Raw genomic sequence first — 25961 nt, 5'->3', positions numbered from 1 at the left:
GTGTGTGTGTATACACACACACACACACACACACACACACACACACACACACACACACACACACATTATTGTTTAGAGATGATCTCTATAGTAAATAGTAACATGATTAGTCACAATATAAGTATTGACATGCTGACTTGGTATAATTACTTGTCAATTTGTATTTTGTATTAAAAATTAAAATAGTCAGTGATAGTTTTGTCTTAATTCTCATTATTAACAGCATTTTTGGCTAATCAAAGCTGAATTATGCATATCTAGAATTCATATTCTGATGTTCAAATTATATAATGTACATTATAAAAAACTGACCATTCTGATACATAGAAACCAATGACCAATCAAACTAGTCAGAGAATAATTACATATGTACAATAAAAATGTTCATATAAACAGTGTCACATAAGCATAAGTCTTAATTATTGTAACGTCTAATTAAAAATGTATATCTATGTTGACAAAAATCAGTATCTAATAGTAAGTATCTAATAAGACATAATGTATCACTCCACTGTTAACCGTTACAACAGCTTCCCTTCTCTTTTTGTGAAAAATCAGGAAACAAAAAGCTGATATTCCAATTTACAACGACTATACTACAGTGTCGCTTCTCGGCTGCTCCTGGCACAGTTTGTCCCATCAGGCTCTCTGTCCAGTCATGTAGCCACAGAGGACTAGTTTCCCACCGCAGACAGACAGACAGGATCATGATGGGAGCCACAGCACCGATCTTTAAAACCCTTCCACTGTTACTACAAGTGGGAAACAGATGAGATCACATAGAGTAGACTCAGCATCTTTGGAACCGGGGAGCCAATGTATTTTCCACCAAGACATCATGGAAATGAGGACTGGGAATTTTCGTATGGCTAGAAGTCATTTGTAAAACCAGCGTCCTGATAATGAACAAGTGTTTTTTATGGACTGTGTTAAACCAGCAAAAACAGGGAAAATTAGAGCTTTTCCTAAGCCAGATTTGAGCTCTGATGTGCAAACACATGTACCACAGGTACAGGATGCCACACTGTGGGAATACAGGCTGAGTCAGAGCTGGTATCCTAAGGCACTCAAGCAACACTTACAAAGACGCATCTATATCTCCTGAGGAATCATCGCCCAATCCATCATATCCGAATGGGTTAGTGTCGACCCGCTTTTGTGTAATATGAGGTAACATGTCAAAGGCTGTGGGTAAATGGGGGTGGCAGTGGTGGTGGAGTAAACGGGAAGAAAAACAAACAAGAAAGCCAGACTTCTGTTCCAGGATTTACCCTGTGTGGTTTGCAAAAATGGGTGACTTTGATGTCAATATGTACTTATGATTTTACCGCAGTGAGAAAGAGCCCCCCACTGCAGCTACCAGGAAATCACAGCACACCAAGACAATGGACAACTGTGTGTGTGGATTAGAGAAAATGCTTTAACAGTGGATGGGGAGCCTGCGGAACACCACAAGATGAGAGAACTAGCTGTTTGATGAATGTTTCTGTCTCAGAAACACCACGCCACCTTACCGTCTCTGTAGCTCTGGATCATTATTAAAAGTAAACACTGAGGGCGCAAACTAGTAGACAGAGAAACACATAAGAATACACAAGTGATTCCTTTGTTTCTACTGCACATTGTTGTTTATCAGTTGAAGCTAGCTGAACTACAGTTCCAACGAATACAATAATTCAAATGAAATATTGTTATTTTCCGTTTTACAAATACCTGCATGTAGAATCTGTTAGCCCTGCTGTAAACAAAAAAAGGTACTTTGCAAAATGCTTTTATCAGAGGTTAAACCAGTACACTGCTGCAGCCCTGGCATACTTGTTATTTATACCTGGAGGGAAATTCTCTCACTGAGCCCCAATTATTTCCAATCCCAGCAGACTGTCAGCGCTCCTTTCTATGGGATGAAGCCTGCTATTCCCCCTCTGTGAGGCCAGCCAGGAGACTGCCTCAGCAGGGAAAGGTAAGACACTCTCTCCACTCCTCATAGATCAACCCGTATCCATCAAACTATAACCCCTCTCCTAAAGTTTTGCTGCAGAATACTGTGCTGACAGGTAGAAACATGAGACGGGGCTTAGAATATAAGGTGAAGCATTACTCTTGTTAAGGACCATCAAAATCCCTCATGAGAGATTGGATAATGCTATGATTAGCCAGTGCAATGTTTATCTATAATCGTGCTACTAGCGATGTGAAGAGTCTTGTTTGGTAAAAAGACCTTTATATTGTGTTGTACTGTTGAATAAATAAAAGCAAAAATATATCGTTTTGATCTACATTGGTTCATATAAAAAAAAAAGAAAAAAAAAAAAAAAAAAAAAAAAAGGTACACACCATTTGCAACCAATCATTGACAAATATCCCAACATTTAGCATTAGTTTTGTCTTGTTTGGTCAGACGAGCAGTGACTGTACCTCAGCCCGCCAACTTCACACATGCCGTTCCGAGCAGAGCCTCCATCGTAAAACAAACCTCAGGCTAAAGGCCCTGCCTGAACCTGACATTAAAGGCCATTTAAAATCAGGACACTGTCTGATTTGCTACAGCGATGAATGCCTAACCTAGGCCAGGCCTTCTGTGAAACACTAAACTCCCCTGAGCGGCAAATGAGCTCTGACTGTTTCTTTTTATTTGATCCCATTTCATTCGGTAGCGTCCCTGCCTCTCTGTCCAGTCCAATTACACTGCAGTTAAAGTGATCTTTATGTAGGTACTCATGGGTCTGAAAATTCAACTTAAAGTTTGATTAGCAACTCCTCGTGATAGAGCTGAAGTTGTACGGGATTTTAAAAGATAAACATAATGTTTGGTTTGGGTGCTGGGTTCCAAAGCTAATTGCACTACTATACATAATTGCATATAGAAACAGAATAAAAGATATTTGTCTTTATAGGAGCTGAGAGTCCTACAGTAGATTTGGTTCCTCATGGCCTCCCACTCATCCTTCTCCCCCTGAGAGGAGCATAGAGAAAGGTCACCCCCTCTCCCCAAACAGGAAGCCGCATCGAAAGAGGATCATGTTTCTGCACAAGCCAGTGAAGGAGAGGGCAGCCAAGCGGACGGAGACCCGCTCTTGATCATCACTGATGACTACACGCTGCACACACACATGCAGCAAAGAGCAAAATGTCTGTGGAGGAGGCTAAGCTAGGAGAGACTGCTAGCACCAAGGCTCCTGACCTTTGACCCAAGCCTGGAGGGCAAGGCACCACCGACCACTGCAGTCGCCACCTCGGGATCAGAAGAGGGGCAGGCAGCCTTGCTGCTCAGTCAAACAGAGCGAGTAAACCAAAGTGTGATTCAGTGTTAGCCTCTTACTGTCTCTCAAACACAATTCACAATGTGGATGGAAGTGATCTGTGTTAGCGTTATAATTAAGACCACTTGCTTTCTTTAGGCTGGTTTATAATAGCCAGGCATAAATATTTATTCCTGGCGGCTGGAGAGGATAAAAATGGTGGGAGTCAGAGGTGGAGCTCACCAAACATCCAGAATCCAACGCTTGCCCTGTGATGCTAATAACCCTGAGGACTACTGTGCCAGACTGTGCTGCAGCAGAGATCAAATACAAGGGCCATTATGTTGCATTTATTGTCTTCAGGTCTTCCATTTTTCCTAATAAATGAGTGACAGCTTGAGGTGGGTCTGGGTACTTTAGTAGACGCTTTGTATTTTTCCCTTGGGTCAGAGAGGAGAGGGCTTTAACAGCGATCTAAAAAACGTAGGGGAGAGCTGTGGAGCATATCTAATTGCTTTCATATGCCATATTATTGGTTGATTTAAATAACCACAGACACCAGGGGCACTGGGGGGCATCGCCTTTAACCTCCGCATGGCCCTGGCCAAGACTGACTGGCTGGGTTACTGAGTGGCTTGGCGCCCCACGACACTTTGAGCACAGAACACCAAAATCATGTTCACTTATTTATCCGCCAATTGTCACTCTACTGCTTTGTCAATGTCCTTCTTTTGAGTGCTCTAGAACAAAGAAATGCAGATGATTCTTTGGCTAGGCGCTCTGTCACTGGTCCTGAAACAGGAGCGTTTGTGGTGTCATGATGACACGGCTGTTAAAAGATACAATGTCTGGAAAAGCTGCCTCAGGCCATCCAAAGTCCGGAATACGCCCATCAACCTCTCTGCAAGAGGCATGAACAATACATAGGATGCACGTTTACATTCAAACTGCTCTGGTGAAAGATGGTACTGTATACAATCACACTGACTGATTTACACTGAAACAAATGTGACCGAAGCAATAAAATGCAATGTGGTGTGGGGTTTAAGCCTCAACACCCACAATGAAAATGAATGCACTTAAACAACAGGGAATGTCCTACCAGTCAGATCTTTATTCAGCTTTCTGATGTCCTTGGTGAGGTCTTCAAACTTAACCTGACCAGCCTGGAAGAAATCCTGGGGCTCCGGCATAGGGAACACACTCTTTTCTGTGCCGGCATGCTTGAACAGTGGATCAAACATAAAAGTATATTAGTATATAAGTGTTTGAGTGACAGATGTTTAAAGAGTGTACATTTTGTGAATTGAATTGACAGTGCCTTACTTTGTCAAAATTACGCAGGTAGTACAAAACAACATAATCCACCAGGTTCATACGATTGTCCTGAGGAAGAAACAATTATATATTATATGTATTGATCTGTGATTTGATTGCATGCGCCTACTTAGCTAACATATGCCAGAAAATGATGGCAGATTTTCAGTGTAAAATTATAAGTGATGTGTTACCCTGCTCTTGACGTCCTTTAGTTTGGGGAGGATCTCCAGTCCAAAGCCATCAGCTTGACCTCTTGTCCTGTTCCCTCCGTTCATATAGTTCCCAAAGGCCAGAACAAGACCTAATACATCCCGCAAGCTATTACACTCCAACAGCTCCTGACACACACACACACACACACACACACACACACACACACACACACACACACACACACACACACACACACACACAGGGTTAGTAAACCTTTACGTAGCTTAGTGACACTTTTCTAAAAGGCACTGTTTTTTGATATGATGTTCTTACTTTGCTGACATTCGAGATGATCTCCACCTTGCGACGGATGGAGGAGATGGTATCGAGAAATACTGACTGGAAGATGATACAGTGGGCTCGGCCCGCAAAGTCGGGAATCTGAGAGAGCTCATAGAGAAACCTGGATAACAAAAGGGGAGGAGGAGGTGGTGGAGGAAGAGAATGGGGTGTGATGTGTTATGACAGAATTAAACAAAATGTCTAACAGGAAGAACTATTTTGGGTCCTTGGCAGGCTGCGCTTCACCATGCAGGCCGGCTGAGTCAATGTTGCTGTTCACAGGCAGTTGATAGTCATGAGCGGTGCTGCTCGGCTGGGTTTGAAAGGTCCGCGGGGTCGGGTGCAGGGAGAGCAACGAGCGGCGAACAGAGATTGATCAAAGGTAGCTCCGGCTTGATGCGGGACGACTTATGTAAACAGTGCCGTGTCAGAGGGGAGCGGAGCGGTAACATCCTGTGTGATTAGACCCTGCTGATGGAGGCAGACGCTGAATAGGGATGACTCGGGCAGCCGTAGTGACAGCTCTGGTCAAACATGGAAATAGGGAGGCCAGGCTGAGCGGCACCGCTGGGTCCAGGCATCGTTAACTGGCCCGGACTACTTAACCTTGACAGGAACTACTGAAGCAATATTCATTAATGCATATGTTTGCACACACACAAAGTTGTAGAAGACTACATCAAAAGATAAAGACTTGCCCCAATGTGTAAATGTTGGCCAAAATTGCCTATAAGTTCAAATAAACAAATAATGGAATTATTTCATGACATTTTTTATTAATTGATTAAAAATGATGTGTCCTGTGTCCTAATGTAAATTAATTTAATTTAGCTTAATTACTGGGTAAAATATTAGGCAAATAAATACTGATAGCACTAAACTCAAAGCCCAAACTCACCTTAATTTCACTGATAAATACAGACAAGTGTATCAATAATTATGAATGTATCATTTCTTTGTGGAGTATTCTAGAAGTTTTGGGTAGAAGTGATCTTACTGCTCAGGTTTATCCAGCAGTTTGACTTCATCTTCTTTAGAATTCTCATAATGCCTCGTTATCTTGACCATCTCATCACTGGTGGCCCTCTATAGAGACACATAACACAAAGTCAAGATGTATATAAATACAGCTAAATACGTTCAGAAAAAGAATGACACCCAGAAGAAATCTGAATAGGGAATGCAATTGTTGCAAGATGCTGCACAAATACTAAAATGTATTTGCACTCAAAATGGGACGGACATAACAATTTGTAGCAATAAATATAATATAGAGCTTTCTCTATTTTCTTTAACGCTGTCAGATGACTTTACAGCCTTATGTTTCTCCTTTGTTTTATTACCTTCGACAGACTGCTCCTTCATACTTACATTTTCATATAAAGCCTCAATGGTCTCCAAATCCACCACAGAGTTGTCCACAGTCAGAACAGCTGGAACAGTAAAGATATTCATTATAAGCAGTCAGTCTAATAAATGGATAAGATCCTGGCCAAAGCACGCTGCCTTTTAAGTTCTGCCGGTGCTTGAAGAACAAACTTGTTTTTCCGATTCGGGACGTAAACTCATAATAGCCTCGTAATTTGGGTCAATAAAACATTATATTTGTGGCTATAACTATTATGTAAGACATGGGAGAATAAAAAAAAAAGACTAAAACCAGCGTGCCAATTGTGTCTACACTGCACCACCCTTGCACCAACAACCACAACATGTCATTAATTACCATGTAGTTGAATTATACACCTACGGTAATTTAGCTGTAATAATTTAAATTAACTGGAGGTGGTGAAACTGGGAGTGTGGCAGAAATGTGTGCTGCAGACTGGGTCTGAGACCACTGATGCTGGGGCCAACACTGGCTCAAAACAGAGAGCCTGCTTAACCACTGGGCTCACAGCTAGAACCACCACAGCTGACTGTAACAATTTTTAGAGTGAGGCAGGTAAAGGTGAGCCAAGCAAGAAACAAGAGGATGCAGGAGGAGGTAAAAGGGAAAGGTAGAGGAGAGAGAGAAAAGGGTAAATAAAGGCTGGCAGAGATCATGACATGATAGGACTAAGAAATAATATGAAAAAGAAGGATGTTTGTTTTTACCTGCTTGGCTTGCAGGATGCATGTTTGTCTAGCTTGACTCAAACATTAAAAAACAAAAGTGTGCAGGGAAGGCAGAACATGGAGGATGGCACAAGAAGAGAAAGTCACTGTTCTGTGTCTTAGAGGTGTCACAGGTTTATGGATCGGTAAGGGAGAAGAGGACACGATGGGAGGGGTGGCTCCAGTGCTGTCGGATCAGCTGACAGTTGTCTGGTTGGTGTCAGCTGAGGAAGGCTGCACACCACCTACAGCTCTTAAATCAGTCACTCAATGTAACAAAGCATCACTGTCACCAAGACCAAGAACTGATGCTGTGACAACTACAAAATAAATGTTTTCGGGGCGCCTGGGTACCTCACCTGGTAGAGCGTGCGCCCCATATACAGAGGCTCAGTCCTCGCTGCAGTGGCTGCAGGTTAAATTCCGACCTGCGGCCCTTTGCTGCATGTCATTCCCTCTCTCTCCCCTTTCATTTCTAAGCTGTCCTATCAAAAATAAATGCCTAAAACAAAATCTAAAAAAAAAAAATGTATTCAGTGTTAGAAAGGCTTAGTATCAAACCTCATTCTTTCTGGTTATGTTGTGATTTCGGGGTCATCCCTACGTTTCCAGGGTCCTCATTGTAAGGGCTATCTTTGCAGTTCAAATTGAAAAAGAACGAAGGGAGATGGAATTTTCAAATGTAAATAGTACAATGTAGTGTAACAGTAGCACAGGTAGAGAAAAGTCACAAACTGACTTCAGTAATGTCATCTCAAAACCTAGCTGAAGTTTGCATTACATTAGCTTCTTTACATACAAACGTTATTAGCACACTGCATTACACAGCCAAATATAGCAAAGGTTTGCTAACATTAGCCACCATAAACTGCTGGTCATGCCAGACCAAGGTAAGACTATCGAGCAGTAAAACCCAATAGTGTGTTGAACTTAGGCCTGTAACAATTATTATATAATCGCCGTTTCTTTGTTTAACTGCAATTAATTGCTAGCATTAGCTAAGGTCTTAAGGCGTAGGACTGGTAATTGTTGATTTAGTTTAGATATGCCAAACTGTAATTATATAAGTGATTATTGGTCGGACTATATATTTATATTGTTAGTTGCTGGCACTTGACCCTATACACGTTCATAGCATCAATAATGACAAGGGGGGGATACAGTTAGACAAAATGTTTTTATGATAATAAAGAGTTATGATAATAAAGAGGCGTGCTTTACTTCATAGGCTGTGTATTTGTGTTAATACATTATCTGGGTCACAAAACTGATACAAAACCAAAATACGTATCTGGAACAAAAGTTTAATTTGTTTGAAAAAGTAACAAATAAATAAATATTTTTAAAATTTGACTGAAAGAGACAATTATATTGTTAATCGCAATTATTTCTGAGACAATTAATTGTGCAGCAACATTTCGAATTGTTACAGCTCTAGTTGTAACAATTGACATAGGATGTATTTTATTGCTGAAAAATTTAATTTCTAAGAGGAAAAATGCATTATATTTAGTTTTTAGTATAGCAATGCTTTAATAATGATCTGTTATGTCTTGTTAACTTAAACTAGTATTAAAAACATAAATTTGTTAGTTCAATACTGCCAAAATGATGTTTTATTACGTATGGTACTTTAAAGATGAACACATTTGAGTTTCAGGTAGAAAATCATGTTTATAGCAGTGTAAAAAAGACATCAGTACCATGCGTTGTGCATTGCACAGGTAAATGAAACTATTTTAATAACACAATTTTAACACTAGTCTTTTCAATTGCACACTGCTTCCAGCTAACAAGGTAATACTTTGCATTCTGGTTTCCAGCTGTTCCTGTTGCAGAAAACCTGTCAATGTGGTCCCAATGTCTGGATCAGAGAGAACGCTGGAGGTCCATTTCCTACATCTTATTAGAGTGGATTATTCAGTCCCTCAGCCATGCAGCCGTCAATCACACACCAAAAGGGGGGCCTGCTCCAGTGTGCACACAGGAGCACTCTGATCCAAGGGGAGCCGGATATCTCTCCACACCGACAGATCAAAGCCTGCCTCCCAACCGCCTCACACCCTCTCCTTCCACTTTTCACTCATCGGCTTTGGTGTGGAAGGGCATGTGTGGTGTGTGAACATGTGTATGTGTGCGTGTGGTGAGGTGGTGTGTGGGGGAGAGCCTCCCTTTGCCATTGAACCATGGTGGCCCTTGAGGTCCCCCAGTCACTCCGGCGGGTGCAGTTGACCCCCTCTCTCCCTAAACCAGAGTGCTACCTTCTCTGCTCCCCTCCCTCCCTAGTAGCTCTAATTACATTACATGTCCCATGTCCTTTTAATTTGGCAACAAAGGGGAGGCAAGCAGGCGAGACCAGGGACTGGAGCTTTTAAAAGTCCTTATTAAGGTGCCCTCATTGTCAGATTCAAATTGTCCATTTCACATACAGCCCCCATTAAGGTACAAGGAAGCAGCCTCATGCTGGGTGTTTTACCAAACCACCTCTACAAGAGAGAAGAGAGAAAAGGATTGAAGGGAAAGGAAAAAAAAAAAGAAATCGAAACAAAATCGGCGTCCTGGTGCTATGTGCTGTTTGGCTTGTGTTTGAGGTGGTTTTATGTGGTAGTGCAGTGTCTGCTAACTGTGGAAGGTGGTTTTGTACATGCTTAGATCATTAGTGGGGTGTCAGTCCCATTAGGCTTGTGGAAACCGTCACTGGCTACAATAAACAGATCTGCTGGCTGCATGCTCAGACTAGCAGGCGGCAGGCACTCTACGCCAGAGTCCTAGGACAGGACCAATTCCTGGCCCATCTACGCTGTCCCCAACACAAATTTTATGTGTTTACACACACATAAAGCCACTTTAACACACACACACACACACACACACACACACACACACACACACACACACACACACACACACACACACACACACACACACACACACACACACACACACACACACACACACACACACACACACACACACACACACACACACGCCTGCATATACCACAAAATAACCAAGCATGCAATCAATCCACGCAGCTCTTAAAATAAAGGCGATGGCAATATGGTTTTAACCAGTGGGATTTCAAGCAGCCTTTTATCCAAGTGTTGCAGTCTCACATTTTGACAAATTGAGTCATTTTCTTTCCCACCACAGTAACTGGAAAAATCATCAATGTTCCACTTGAAACACAAATTAATAAAAAAAAAAAAAAAGAAAAAAATTGTCTCTTGTTACAAATTAGTAGTTGTCAGAGGTTGGAAATTATTCTCTGCTACAGAGCTTGCTATCTCATCTCTAAAAATAACTCCATCTGCATTTCATCAGGAGTCGTCCTCAATTTATTGTTGAACCAAACTGTAAATTCAATGTATTGCTGTTGAATCTAAATAAGAGCTCCTTCCTTGAAAGAGACTCAAATAATATTATAGTGTGCACAATCATTTTGACATGCTGAACAGACCGACATTAGAAAATATCTTTCACCTTGCTTAATGTCCTTCATCTCCAGATGCAGGCTCGATATGAGGATGCCGACTGCTTGTGAACGTTTCCCATCCAGCAGCTTGATAATCTGGAAAAACAGAAAACAACTGAATTCAGATTATTAAACTACAAGAGTATGAGTGGGATTTAGTGTAAAACCCACAATATGCATTTTAGTTAATAAGACTTAAGCTTTTTCTTAAATTATTTTTTTTTTAGGTTCACAAGAGAACAACATCATGTACGTACAATAATACCATATTGTATGATGTTGGTTTCAAATGTCAACTATTATTACTGTTAATTGCTTTAAAATCTAAATATTTACTCCAAATTCTGCCTCAGATTTCTTCACACCTACATTTATCACCAATGCTGTTATTCAAACACAGACATAAAACAAACTAAGGAACAGATGGCGAATAAAAGAGGCCGGGTGAAAATCACTTAGTCACTGTGCTGTGAAAGCAGATAATAGATGATGAGCAAGACCAAGCGTCTGAAGCCCCAATAAGTCTCAGTCTCAGCAGCCTGGTGGGAATCATTTGGATTGACCCAAACGACCAGACTAATCAACACACATTGTCATAACCCATCATCGTGATGCAAACAACTAGGAAACGCGGAGCACGCACACATAGCCGGGACACACTTTGTCAAGTTACATCAATGAGGGAGCAAAGTTAAACAGAAAAAGCACCTCCTCTAGTTTACCGAAGAACATGTGTGAGATATAATCAAAAAATATCAAGTCGCAGTGAAAGTACAAAGGCACAAGTGGCACCATAAAAGGACAGTCTAGAAGAGCAAGGCAAAGAGAAGCAGGGCTTTTATAACAAACTATAAATTCACAGGATTTTTATTTGTGCCTACACATGGTCACAATTACTTATGACTGAATTAGCCGTAAAGCCAGAGAGAGTTTTGGCAAGGTAAAGGCCCACTCTAAAAGTTAATGCGTCAGGCTTCTTCATTAGGTATTATGGCGTTGTCGGCTACTGGGCTGTCCAGTGGGAGCTGGAGAGCAGAAGTCTTAGAAGTGGGATTGCATTACAGGGCGTTAGTGGGTGCCATGCTGCTTCCAGCTCTATTGCCTGGATCACTGGGGATCTCCCACTCTGGGGACTTGAGACGGCTGAGTACCAGGCTTTCCCAACACCTCTAATTAACCACTTTGGACGGGCCACACTAAAAGCAGCCCAGGAACCCTTCCCGCTCACTGTGGCTGCAGAACTCGCCAATTAGCCTAAACAGTTACGTTAATGAGAAAAGACAACTGATGCTGGATGCTTGGTTTCAGACACGCATATAGCTTGGGCGAGCCGCGTGATGCTGATGCTGAGACAGGTAGACACCAATAGCTAACGGCTCCCTCCTGTGGACAAAAAGAGAACTCTGAGGCTTTCATTTTAAACTGCTGTGGACACTTGAATAACACACACAGGTCAAAGGAAAGCGGAGAAAGACGAGAGAGAGAAAAAGCGAGCCGCCTTAGAAAATAAACAAAATGATGGAGGGAGACACTGGGAGTGTCAGCAGTTTGAGTTGTAGCAGGTGGCTGATGTTAGGCGAGGTGGGCAGGGTGATGCTGGTTCTGAGCCGAGTGGATAGTTTACACAACCACGGCTGAGCAGCCAGCCTGCTCCGCGGTGACTGTCTGTCTGACTATCTGTCTGGAATCACCCAGGCAGAAGTTACAATAACAACTGGATCAAGACTTCCCATCAATAACCACCTACGATACACTCAGCAACCCCAGTCTCACCCAGCGCTGTTAATCTTACACCCACTCTCCCACGTCATAGCCAGAGCTTTAAATATGTATTTAATAAACGCACTATGATTGCTCATAAGTCATTCCTATAAACCGGTTAAAGCTGCTGTTTGTTCAAGGAGATCCACTATGTATAAACTTGATACAGGTTTGATTTATTTGAGTGGAGGAAATTGCTGTTTTGTGTTTACTGCTGTGCATATTTGCACACATACAAACTCAAGAGCATTTCTTCATCCTCATCCATCCCTCCCTCCCTTCTAATCCCTCAATCAAGAATGCACCAACATGCCCATCCTCCACAGCCCCCCCACACTCCTATAGGTGCACTCTCTTCATTGCCTCCTCTAGCCAGTGGAGCGGAGCCACATGCCTGCAATTATACCCCTGGTCCAGTCCGGTCTGGTCTGCTCGGGTGGGATAGCTCTCTTCCATGTCATCTCCTTTACTTTGATATGCTAATCAGCAGACAGAGAAAGGCTCCAGAGTAAACAAGAGCTTTGATTTTTTTCTATTGCACACATGATAAAGATTAACTTACTCATGTAGGCATCGGCTGCCGAGTTTCAACTTTGGGCGTGTGGAGTTGTTGGAAAGTGGGGAAGTGGCTCATATGCATAATGTACACACATTCCATTCCCTCCCACTCATCTCCTCTCACCGCACACAGCCCCGGGCTGTGGTGTTAGCATGATCTGGCAACACTTTCTGAGCAAGTGCATAATGACTCGCGAGGAGGACGTGCCGTCATCACACAAACGTGCGTTCGAGCACACGGACGCACGCACAGAGAAACGTACACATGCAGGTGCATTTACAAACGCATAAAAACAAACAAACAAGGTAATTGAAACACACAAATACATACACAAATTCAATGTGAATATAAGTGAATGCTGTGCTTACAGAGATAGGTAGTCTGCATGAGTGTCCACTGATATTGGTAGTCAAGCAGAGGGACAGAGACCACTGGTCAGCCATGTCAAGGCTCCCCAGAACTCTAGCCTGGGCAGGTATTTATCAAACTTGTGAGACTCACACTACGAACACTCTAAAGAGCCATATTATGAGGAAAAATGTTATTCGCTAAAATGTGAAGAATAAGACATTATCAAGACACTCACTACTTACAGCGAAGTGTACAAGCAATGCTTAGGGGGAGTAGCCAATCAAAAAAAAAGATTTAACCCTTAATCTATCACTTTGTCCCAAAAACATTTTCTCAGTAAAAGGTTTATCTGTAAAACTCATATGATCTTGTTTTTTCAGTTAATTTTATTCGTTTTATTAAATCTTCAATATCTCCAGTGACAACACTAGCAATGGTATAGAGCTAAAACAATTAGTCAATTAATCAAGTAAACAAGTAATTCACTTTTTACCCCCCATTCAGTCAACCTATAGGATCCATTCCTCCTCAACTCAGTAGTACTAAGTCTCTAACCCTGCTCTTATCCCTTCCTCTGAAAAAGATCTGTTTCTCTTCCTTCTTTGCTTCCCTTCCTTTCTTTCCCAATCGTCCCAACAGCTGAACTTCTTGGAAGCCATCATCAGCTGATGATTCAGATGATTTCTCTCTCAAATGATTTCTCTTCCTTTAACTCAGAGTATAAACTATCAGGGATAAAACATGATTAAGTAAACACGTTTCTTTCATTTTGACGACCTTTCCAGCGAGTTGGACTTGTAAGCGGGCTGAAAACAACCATGCCTTCATGTATTCACTTCCCCTCTTTAATCGTAGAGTTGGACTCTGAATGCTCTCGCTGGCTCTAAACACAGACCTTTATATTAAATATAAGACTCCTGTCTAATCACAGTGCTGGGGACAAAATGTCTAAACATAGATATCAACCACAGCCAGCTTAAGACATGAAAAGGGAGTAACATGCAGCAAAGGGCCGCATGTCGGTGTCGAACCCATGGCTGATGTACATGGGGCGCACGCTCAACCAGGTGAGCTACCCAGGCGCCAGAGGACATGGAGTGTTTCCATTAGTGGGGTCAAACCTCTTCCAGGCTGATGTAAGACCAGGCAGGAGACAGTTGGCAAGATTTGTGTCTGTCTGAGTTGGATCAAATAGTGGACAGCTTGCCGCTTTTTAGAGTGACCAGACTGAATTGAGAGATCTAAAGATGGAGATCAAGGACACACGTGCACGTGCACACGCGCACGTACACACACACACACATGCCCTCTGGAGCGCAGTGGAGCCTTAAAAAATTGATCAGAATAGGGGATGTGTATAGATTTAGAGGGGAGAGTCTGGGGCAGTGTCCGATTTTTAACCACTTGGACGCCACAGTGAGGACCACGAGGCAGCCAGGATGCTGATGCGGCGCTGGCTGCAGCAGAGGTGCAGAGTTGCAGCATTTGACAAGACATCAACAAGTGTGTCTTTGGTGAGGTCGGGGGAACGGTAGATCAATCTGGCACAAAAGCACACTTTGACTGGCTTTTCTCAACTTGTTTCATCTTAAAAACTAAACTATGAAGCGTGCACAGATGAAAAAAACAACATAATTCTAAAGCCCTACTGACATTACAATCTTGCACAGTTAGCTTGGCTTGCACAGACAAAAAGAAAACAAGGGAGTGAACTCCTAAACTGATAGCTGGTGTTGGCCCAGTGCAAGACCTGGCAACTGCAGGCAGCAGTCTGGAGGAGGACCTGATGAGAGTCGCAATCCATTTCTTCCCAGTTCACCTCTTGTTATTTCTTTCTTTGATTTATGATTAAAAACATGACAGCATACAAAGTCTTTTTTAAACAAAGCTTGATAAGAAAGCACGCTTACAACGCCCTCAGGTGGCTGCAGCGAGAGACAAAGTGCACAAAATGAGGAGAAGTGAGTGGAGCAACTGAATGTACCTTCTTAGTTTTGGCTTTCTTCTCATAGGTGTCCGACAGGGGCTTCTTCACTGGCTGCAGCGTGGCCTTGGAGAAAAGATCCTCAAACTCATTGGCGTCGACGATGTTTGGTTCCTCCAGAGAACCCCAGAGTGTGTTGTTGCTGGAAAATGAAGTGAAGATTTTAATTTGTGATTTATCTTAGTTTTTACTTAACTCTATGCATCAGAAATGAGACTCAGACTCACAATGATAGTGTCTCACAGCCAGGCTAGAAACATCTAGGTTCTTTCTTCGAGCTACAACAAATTGTGTGTTCCATTTGTGGAAGATTATTTGATGTTTATTCAAACTGCCCACTGCTTTTCATTTTCCATTTCGCTGTCCCACAAAAACTTGGCAGGAATTACAGCAATCTCAACTATAAATAGCACTGTTTATGAGCTAGGTGATAAAAATAACAAAAGTTTAAGACATTTCTGTAATAAAGGACCATTTCCAGCAAATGGATGAGAATACGGGAGGCGATGTGTTTCCGATGTTGCTGAGTAACATGGAAAAAACAAACAGAGGCAGAAATCGGAACAAGAGATGTCTAAAGTTAGGAGGATGTTCAGGATTTAAGCACTATGTTGCTGTTACCATCACATCTGGCTCTGCTTTCCTTCCCTAAGTCTATTAATAAAACAGACATCAAGAGACACAGTAAACAGCTTACTAACAAATTAACCTATTCTAAAGAAAGATTTTGAACTAATAACATCTATGATATGCTGTAACAGCCTAACTGCTAGTTTTCTATTATCCTTTTTACACGTTGCAGGTCATTGTTTAATTTAATTACATCTCATCTGTGCGCTTATGAGACTGGCAGGTCAATCTCCCCCTGTCGAGGCCCATTTACAATGAGAAAGAGAACCTGGACACAGCACACTAACATAAGCGATTGCAGGCTTATCGTGGCTTAAATACCAGAACAATCAACTGCATTGCCAGTGACTCAATTAGGGTCGAGTAAGTCCAATTGTTTCTGCATGCAGTTGGCTTCCTATTGCAGTGGTGAGAGTATTCATCTGGGGCAGCCAAGAGGTTTTCTGCCCCAAAATCCACCTTTGATTTTATACTTCTTTCTGAGAGACTGAGGAAAATAAGCTCAATGAACAGCCTCCGACTCTGAACCCAAATGTGCAGGGAACTAGCTCGGAAAAGAAAATTACATCCGAACCCCAAGAAATATTTCCATGCAAGACAAGTTTCTAATTGACCGGATTATGACTATAATTGAGTTTGAAACCCTATTAAAGCTAGCTTGTCCCGCATGCTTCTAAACGTACTTTGTATTTCAGCATACATATAGACACCTGGCATCATTTCAAACCTTACACCCCCCCCCCCCCCCCCCCAATAACTCAGAACCTCACACCATTAACAGAGATCACACAGCTGATCCAGCTATAGTTAAACATCTGACCCATTTAATGTCCCTTAACAGTTAAATTTATAGCTGACATGAAACTGCTGTAGTCAGTCAGTCCTCCAGCGCTGGACCAGAGAGAGAAAGTGCGAACCACAACTCAGTTTCCCCCCACTAATCCAGCCATGGAAATACAAGGCCATAAAGCTAGAAGCCTGGCACTCGGAGGGAACAACCACAGCCACTGTAAATGGGCTGGATAATCCACTTAAAATTACAGAGTATCTCAATAGGGCCAGTAGACGAAGGAGCATGGTGCACACCAACCATATCTTAGAAATCTCTCTGAACAGGAGTGTTCAGGGCTGAACTAAGACCCCATTAGACCAGGTTCAATGCAGCCTAGAACTTCATTGGCCCTGCAGTAATCTACCAAACATCACTAATAAAAAAAATCAAGTTATTCGAGCAATTATTATGTTAATAAATACAATTGTGAACTGAGGTTATGCTAGCCCTGTGCTTTCTGTAACCTTGGGTTTAAATTAGTTCAGGGAAAAGAAATGCAAGTGTGGGAAGACATTTTATGATTTTGTGTGCTACTGATAATTTTGCATAATCACTGCAATTTAAAGAATAATTCCAGTTTATTACGACTTGGGTGTCATGTTTGTAGTTTTGGCCATCACTTTCATAAGTTTTAATAACATGGCACTCACCTAAGTCATTTCTGATATCTGAGAACATGGCAATATTGCTACAATGAAGTCCAATGGGGCAAGAAATAAGTGTTTTTTTTTTATTATAGAGGTTGTAAATAAATCAATAGTTACACCAGATTATCTAAACCACTTTATTAGTTGGTAAACATTAAAGTGACACTTCATTGCACATCAATTTGGCTAATCTGGAGTGTTGTTAAAAAAACAGTATGGACAGTATGGTCATCTGACTGCTCGTGTTTCTTGCCCGTTCGGACTTCTTCATAGCAATGCGGCCGCATTCCCAGATCTCTGTAATTAACTTGCTGAGTACAACGTTATTATTACAAACTACTGTACAATGATGGCCAAAACACTGAAAATAAGACCTAAGTTGTAATCACCCGCATTTATCATTTAAGAGCAATATGAGTGAATTTAGGCAACATTCCACATACTTATTGTCCTGTATCTGTATCCTGGTCCAGTATAGAGGCTTCATGGGACATGCTGGCTCAACGGCAAGTTTCCGTGGGGCCTTCTCCACCTTCTGGTCGAAACTGAAGCCCATAGGGGGAGGAGGTGGCGGGCCACAGCCTGGAGGAGGGGGAGGAGGAGGTGGACCAGCTCCAGGTAGGCCAGGCGGGGGAGGGGGAGGTGGTGGGGGCGGCGGACGACCTCCAGGGAGTGGAGGTGGCGGAGGGGGCGGTGCTCCAGTGTTGCCTAGCAAAGGAGGAGGTGGGGGTGGGGGGGGAGGGCCCGAGAGGCCCGGTGGGAGAGGGGGAGGGGGAGGCGGAGGCGGGGGTGGGGGCGGTCCAGAAGCGCCTGGGGCCGTTTCAGCTTTTAGATTTAGTCCAATAGAGTCCAAGTTGAGTCTTTTCGGCACATTCTGGTTGGGGCTTTGAACAAGGCTGCCACTGTCACCCTCAGGGCTCTTGATGAAGGTCTCCCTGTCCGTCTGGATGCTCACAGTGCGGTAGGTCTTGGGTGTCAGGTCATCTGCAGTGGACACAGCAGCATCGCGGACCTCACCCCGGTCCTGACTTGTATTATACCCATTGTCTCTTTGCATCTTAGCAATGACTCCTTCCAGATGTGCTATTGAGACAGCATGCTCACCTCGCAGTTGGAAGATTTGAAGCTCAAAGTCAGACTGTAAGCAACAAGAGCCGAATGCCAGAGACAAAACAATTGCAGAGTATCAGAAACGTCTGTCACACACACACACACACACACACACACACACACAAACGTGATTCTTGTTTAAAAAATAACAATCCTTTCTTTTTCAGCTTTGTTTTTTAACTTCATTCCCATTAAAGTTTTCCCCAACCAGAGATTAATATCTGACTCTTACAGCGACAATCTGGCCCAGTTTTCATTTGACATTTCAAACAATCTTACCAAAGCAAAGTATTGATTTTATACAGAAAGGAAAATGGTTTTGCAATAAATCTTACACATGTTTGTTATTAACTGGTGTCAGTTTAGAAATAGCATTAGACACGTTCCCACCCTTTGTTGTGGGCTGACTGCGGTACATGTTTCTCTGTGTCAGCATCCGTACTTTAAAAGACCAACGTCAAATTAAAGGCTTTAAGCAGACAGGCTGAGAAACCAACTCTGAGGTCAGAGTTTTCAAGGAAATGGTCCATAAAGCAATTAATAAGTTGTACAAATTATGTAACATGGCCACAACTATGCTCTTTTAGTTTTCCAAGAGTATACAATAAGTTTAACTCTTGATTAAGTTGACATATGAACAACAGCTGTGAAACACTGCTCCTAACCTCTGCTGTTGATGAATGAAACAGACACCTTTAAAATGGATTTGAGATGAGCCATCTTATTGGAGACAAATGAGATGTCCATCATAGAACTATGTATTTCGTAGACATTTGGAAGCAAATTTATTATACATATCACATGAAATTCTGGTCTCTTTTAGATTTTTTTATTGACACAGCGCAGTTTTAACTTAATATGTTAAGTAAGATGTTTGCATCTATTTTGATTGCTATATTTTATGTCACTAAAATAATCAAGCCATTGTAAAAAAAAAAATTATAATTTGATAATTCAAAGGTTTTATGTTTTTAATAGTTATAATAGTAATCACTAAATGCTCATACTCTGGTCTAAATTGATTTTTTAAGAATATTTTGTGTCATTCTGTGCTGTATTGGAAGCTTGCAACCAAATTCCATATACAATATCTCTCTACTGTGAGACAAGACACACTACAACTACATTTCACAGAAATTTGAGTCTGATTTAAGTTTTCTTTTCTTTTTTATTTGAACATATGCATACTGTTTCTCTAAGAATGTAAATGTACAAAAGGAACTTTAGAACTTAAAAAAAAAAAAAAAAAAAAAAAAAAAAAAACTTTATTATATTATTATATATTTATTATAACAAATTTAAAAGTGACCAACAATTTACACTCAAAGACGTTTTATACACAATACTGGGCAACTTTAAAAAAAAAAAAAAAAAAAACAGTGACGTCTTAACGCTTCTACTGCTCTGGGTTAATATTAAGCAGAGCTGTGAACGAGTCCAGCTGCTGCACTTGAACATTTTATGCTTACTTAGTGCCATCTTGTGTTCAGGAGAGTCAACTGTTATGTCAGACTAGATATTCCAACATATCGGCCCCTTATTGTCACACATGTATTGCTAAACTTTATTTCACAAATATTAGTTTGTTTCTATTTAATAGAACTTTTTCACTTTGCTTACTTTAACTAGCCAGCCCCCACAGAGATACCTGGGATAGTTTTCTTCAATGTGTAATATGTTTTCAGTCAGTGTGTTAACATGTCTGCTAAAGTCATACGATTACTTACATGCATCCTCTCCAGATCTTCCTTGCACTCTCTCTTCAGCTGCAAGAGGGCAGCCTGGTGCTCTGTAAGGAGGCAGAACAAGGACACTTGTATGACGACACAAACTCATTCTACTGGCAGTTTTTATTTATTAAATATACAATGGAGTGAGTATATAGTACAATAATCATAGCTCATTGCTTGTGGTTTTCCTTTTCGCTTTTTCTATTTTTCAATTGAGAAAAATGGGTTAGAGTTATGTTTTCTCGAGCTACTGGCTAAAAGATTGGTATGCTAAATCATTATCAAGTTAATCTGCAAGACAAGAGACATAACAACAAGATGTACTGCTGTTAAGTAGTACAATTTTACAGAAGGGTGGGTCACTTACAGTGTTAAGGGCCACAATCACAACTCAACCAACCGGTTTTAAAGTATACTGCTGGCTCAAATGAAAGCCCAAACTAAAATATTTTGTTAGGTCAAAACACAAAAAAAACCTGTTCTAATGAGATAAGATATAGGTGAAAAGATCACCAACAACATGAATCACCTAACGCCTATGATGGTATATTAGTATTTGGAAACATGTACAACTTCAGACTACAATACAAACAGACAATAGAGACCAACTTTGTCAGTTAATAAATATTTTGAACTTCAGCATATTTTCACTGGAAAGTCGGTGATTCACTGCAATATCATACCCTGTCCTATCCATTGTACACCACAGTGTCTCCTATTCATTGAGATGTGTGTCACCTGCTGCCAAGCTCTAATTTCATTTTGTTTGAGGACAGGACTGTTAGGATTTAGGGCTCATTTTTACATTTGGGAGTCTTTGTTCCTATTTACAATTAAGACTAAAATCAAAAAGGAGAAGATGATTATGTTTGCGACTGATCCATTAGCATAAACTATCTATAGACCCACACAGCTATTCGCTGTAATGAGTAACATTGTACTGTAGCAATGATTAATCTGAGTCAATGATTAGAAGCAGACTGATCTTAAAATCAATTAAAACTTCTGCAACTCCACTTAATATCAATTATTCAATTATTTGCGCTTTTCAATCGTGTAAACGTGTGGTGAAATAGTGTTTGAAAGCAATGCGTATTGTATGAATGTACACGTTGTTTTATCTGTATGGCTCACAGTCTGGACTTTTGCTCTGCTTCTGAACTATTCTCTTATACAAGCGCCAATCACTAGAATAACCCACACTTGCTAGTCCGGACCAAGGTTCATGTTTTTGTTACATTGTAACATTTGTCTGCTGCTCTCCCCCACTGCCGTGGCTCTTTTTGTTTTGTTGTGATGTTGAGAAGCGAGACACGGGAACTTTCTTTCTGGAGCATTTATTCAGAGACAAACGGAAACCTACACTGTACATTTACTACCACTTAACAAATAAACTGCTGATGTATTCTCTTCTCTGATAGCCGACAGCTGTCTGCTCTGAGCGCATTCACCGTCACACACTCTCTCATGTAGCCTACACACTAAGCACTGAGCTATTCCTTAAAGGAGCTATTCCTTGGTCTTGTAACATGAGGAGAGCCTGCCAGAGCTTCTTGTATTTGGTCCGAAAGTCCGAACCATCCAAAAAATGCTTTCACACTATAAACAAACCGGACCATGGTTCAGTTTGGTCTGGACCGAGACCACCTCTTTTTATCGGACCAAAATTTGGTCTTTTGATCCGGACCGTGGTCCGGGGGAGGTTTCACACCTGTAATTTTGGTTCGGATCAAACTGAAAAGTCCGAAAGTCCGGACCAAATGAGGTATGTGTGAAAACGCCCTTAATCTATTCTCAGGAATGAAGCTGCACCACACAGAACAGCCAACAGCTGTTTCACTGCTGTTGCAATGCACTGTACGCTTTGAATTCAACACAATTTCACTGTACTCGGAACAGGAAAGTTTACTTATAATAATAAGTAAGTAAATAAGTAATTTTATCAGCCCATCCACAGCAATGTGTGTTTTAAGTCATTACACCTTTAAGATGGGCCAACCATGGCGTGCTGCCTAGAGAGTATATTTAATTCCATTAAATATTTTGACCACTAACACCCACACATGCGATCCTGCGGTGCCACCAAACAGCAGCCACACAAACAGCAGCATTAAGGAGCAGACATAGCCTCACTGTGTCCTTAAATAGAGTTAAAGGATGTATTGCACAATGTTAATGATACTTAGCTAGCTTTGCATGACTTGTTTTAGAGTTTTAGAATAAAAAAGTGTGAGTGATCAAAGGAGTGATACGGGTGGCTCAACTTTTGTTTTGTTTGTTAACAAGAGATCGATTAAAAAATCCTATGATATAATTTCTATATCCGCAACTGCCCTTATCCACAAATACAATTGGTCTGAGGTGTGTCAGTGTAAGCTTGACTGGCATGATCCTCTGTCAGCATTCCTGGTCTTAGATGTAAAGACAGACAACAGTGTCTAAGGTTGTGGTTCTTACCTGCCTCGGTGTATTTGAGCCCCACCTTCTCTTCCTCATCTTTAGGTTTGGGTGGGGGCCACACAGCCTGAAGACGCCCTGGGGTCCGGTCCTCACTGTCTGTAGGAGATGTGACCTCCGTCTGTGCCGAGACAACACATGCAAAAACATCAGCATGGACCCTTGCATTGCAATGATGCAGCACCAATTTCCCTCATCATACAGATAAAGATTTTAAATAATTGGGATTTCATACATTAGCCTCTGTGGGACTGTTGAGTTCCTTGCCAGGGGATTTGGAAGTTCTCTCAAAAATAGACCTTAGGCTTTCCTTGTCATTCTTGATTCTCTTTTTCACGGCCTCCAGGTCCACATCTTCTGTTTTTTCCTTTTTGATAGTTTTGGGGCCGAAGAAGCTCTTGAAGGTTTCATAGGCCAAGTCTGATCTGTTCTTTTTCTCCGGTGGGGATGTGGGGGTTTCTGGGCCTGGAATTTTCGCTCCTGCACCCTCTTCTCCATTATCAGATTCTTTTCTGCTGTTTTCAGGATGAGTATCCTGCCCAGCATCTGCCTTTTTGGTCTCATCGTGGTTGTCTACATTGAGCAGCTGACTCAAGTGTCCCATTACAGTGCTTTTTGTTTCTGTAACAGGTTTAGGCTCTGCATGTTTTTTGACTGGAGTGACTGTCTTCTGCTCAGGGAAGAGCTTGGCTTTATTTACCGTCTTCTTCAGGCTGAGCAGAGCCAGGTCAGCATCCTTCTCACTCTGTTTGATCTCTGACACTGTCTCCCTGTCTTCCCCCACCGCTCCTTTCTTCAGCACCCGCAACCCACTGAAGAGAGCTGGCATCTGGAAGGAAGGGGGCGAAGAGAGCACCGTGCCCCTGGATGGGGATGAGGTAGAGGAGGGTGCATTGGATGAAGCTGGAGGTGGCGTGTTTGTTTCTGATGTCTTTGGAGCGGTTATGCGCTGTTTAGCAGGGCTGGTACTTGGCTGGATATCACCTGGGGACTCTTCAGTTGCAGATGACCGTGACATGTTTTTTTTAAACCCTGTAGGGTGAGTTGTGATAAAAGCAGAGTTTGACGGCTCCTCTGGACTGGAGAATGATTGGACTGAAACTTTGGGAGCCTCAGGGCTGGAGGGAACAGAGGAGGACACCTGGCTGGAGTGAGGTTCCTCAGTCCCATCCTCAGCCCTTTGCTCATGTGTCTCCTCCTTCTGTGTTCTATCTAAATCCTGCTTTAAAGGAGAGGCTGTTGCAGCATTTTGAGCTGAGGCCTCCAAAGCCAGATGTCCGGAGATGATAGAAGGAACAGGCAGAGAACAATCTATGCTGGCAAACTCTTCACTCTCATTGTTTCCCACATCGTCTCTACCATTCTCTCCCACACCAGAAGTTTCTACATCCATAGACATGGTGGTGGTGCGCTGCTTGGGACTGAAGCCATCTGCCTGTTTGGAAACTGAAGAGACCAGAACTGGCCTCGAGTTAGTTCTGTTGACAAACCTGTCTGAATATAGATTAGCTAGTGATCTCTCCTCAAGTTTGTGAGTTCTAAACACAGGCACTTGGTACTCTGCTTCTGCCTCATTGGCATCTTTTAGCTCATCTCCATCACCATGCTCCACTGTATTATTACCCTCCTCAGGTAGGGAAGGCTCCCTGTTCCTGGCAAGCTTCTCCAACAGACTAGTGCTGCTGTTGGCCGCCTTCTCATCCTCATTTTCCTCATTGTCACTATACGTTTCCACCCTCGTGACCTGGACCAGATCTAGATCAATCAAGGTTGTTGTTTTAACTTGGTCCTTGCAGGTTTCCAGTGATTCAGCCCTCTGCCCTGTATCACAGGAAGCAGTCACATTATTCTGATGAATACCGTCCCTCCCTTGGAGCTTGTTCTCACGGTTAGTGGTTTGACAGCCTTCAGGAAGAGGATTCTCCTCATCCGACAGCTCCTTGAAAGATGTCAGCACAGCCGACTCTGCGTCTGAAGGGGCAGGTGTATCACGGCCAAAGAAACTGCTGAAGACATTCAGGAGGGAACTAGTGGGCTGCCTCCCCGGTCCATCTGAGTTATTACCCACACTGTCCATTTTTGCGTGTCACACTGAGACCAAAGAGAGGCAAACCAAAACAGGTAGTAGCTCTGGCAAAATGTCCATTGAAAATGTCACAAATGTCCCCACCTCCAGTTATCCAAGCTGCTCCTTTTCTACCTCTACCGCTGGCTGGGAACAAAAGGCCTTTGTATGGACAAATCTCCCGAGCTCCTTTTACCTTCTCCAGGAGGGCACCATTTACAACAACACTATCCTGTATTCTTGTTTAGTGAGGCACAAACAGGTTCTACATAGTAGACTTTCATAATATCAAATAGAGTCTACTACTGACTGTATGTTGTCAGTAGTACAGTTCAGCCTCCTCTGTGCGAGCAAGATCACATGACGCTGCAAGTAAAGACAAGCTGTTTAGTGACTGGAAGCATGTCCTGCTGTAATCTCCCTGGGAGAGCAGAGTTCACCTGCCTTTCACAAAAGCATTCCCAACTGTTCCGACAAGTGGAGCAGTATTATCCATGAAGTTGTAGGTTATCCTTCTCTATATGCTGGCATACAGTATGTATACAGAGTCCATGACTAAACTGTACTTCTAGTTTGTCTCCGTCTTTCAGTTCACAGGGAAGCCCTGTGTGCTGTTGTGTGAGAAAAAAACCCCACCTCAGGTTGGAAAAAAATGTGTCTCACTGGTCTATCCAGTCTGGGGACGCCTCCCTTCAGGTTCCTCCCTTCCTGGGAGGGGACATGCAGAGCCCGGCACCGCAGGTGTCCGATTACCTCTGCTCACTTCCGTAAAATGGCTACCAAGGTAACAGAATAAATACAGAGGGGGAGTCAGTCTGTGTCCAGGTGGAGAGCTGCAGAGGTCCATTAGCCTAGCACTGCACCATTCGGCGGTGAGCTACTACAATACGGGGCTTAAGACATGGTGATTAGTCAGCCTGGCCTTAGCCAGCTCTAGCTAACATGCTAAGAGGCTAACATGTGTGATTAGCAGCTCATGAACACCCCCAACAGAACAGTTACGAAAGAAAATTACATTTTGATTTACTTACCTTAAGTCTCTAAGTACAAATCTAAACTGGAAGTTTAGATTTGAGGACACTTTGAGGTTTTAAAAAGTTTGCAAGCTAATGTTAGCTAAAGTTTACAAGCTAACAACAAAAGTTTTTTATGAGAAAATAAAACAGCAGGAAAAAAATATATTTCTATTGTGTCTGTTTAGCATTCTTC

At 42.2% G+C, this 25961-nt stretch overlaps 1 protein-coding gene across 2 annotated transcripts in view; it reads right to left on the bottom strand.

Annotated features, from left to right (window-relative positions):
* Positions 1–25562, bottom strand: part of LOC116035717 (formin-like) — a 42489-nt gene extending 16927 nt beyond the window's left edge. The window contains exons 1-12 of one of the 2 annotated variants that reach the window (XM_031278999.2): positions 22923–25562; positions 22688–22808; positions 20228–20289; positions 17834–18528; positions 15282–15423; positions 10635–10722; positions 6426–6487; positions 6052–6140; positions 5046–5175; positions 4751–4897; positions 4566–4625; positions 4342–4468 (exon numbers count right to left, since the gene is read on the bottom strand). In XM_031278999.2, the coding sequence (XP_031134859.1) occupies positions 4342–4468; positions 4566–4625; positions 4751–4897; positions 5046–5175; positions 6052–6140; positions 6426–6487; positions 10635–10722; positions 15282–15423; positions 17834–18528; positions 20228–20289; positions 22688–22808; positions 22923–24764 (3565 nt within the window). In that variant the 5' untranslated portion in view covers positions 24765–25562. The remainder of the gene's footprint in view (positions 1–4341; positions 4469–4565; positions 4626–4750; positions 4898–5045; positions 5176–6051; positions 6141–6425; positions 6488–10634; positions 10723–15281; positions 15424–17833; positions 18529–20227; positions 20290–22687; positions 22809–22922) is intronic. The other variant, XM_031279000.2, reaches the window with a different exon arrangement.
* Positions 25563–25961: the final 399 nt, after the last annotated feature.

Source organism: Sander lucioperca, chromosome 18 (assembly GCF_008315115.2).
Source record: "Sander lucioperca isolate FBNREF2018 chromosome 18, SLUC_FBN_1.2, whole genome shotgun sequence".
Classification (NCBI taxonomy): Eukaryota; Metazoa; Chordata; class Actinopteri; order Perciformes; family Percidae; genus Sander; species Sander lucioperca.
Note: the sequence above shows the minus strand (reverse complement) of the source record. Positions and strands in the feature narration are given on the sequence as shown.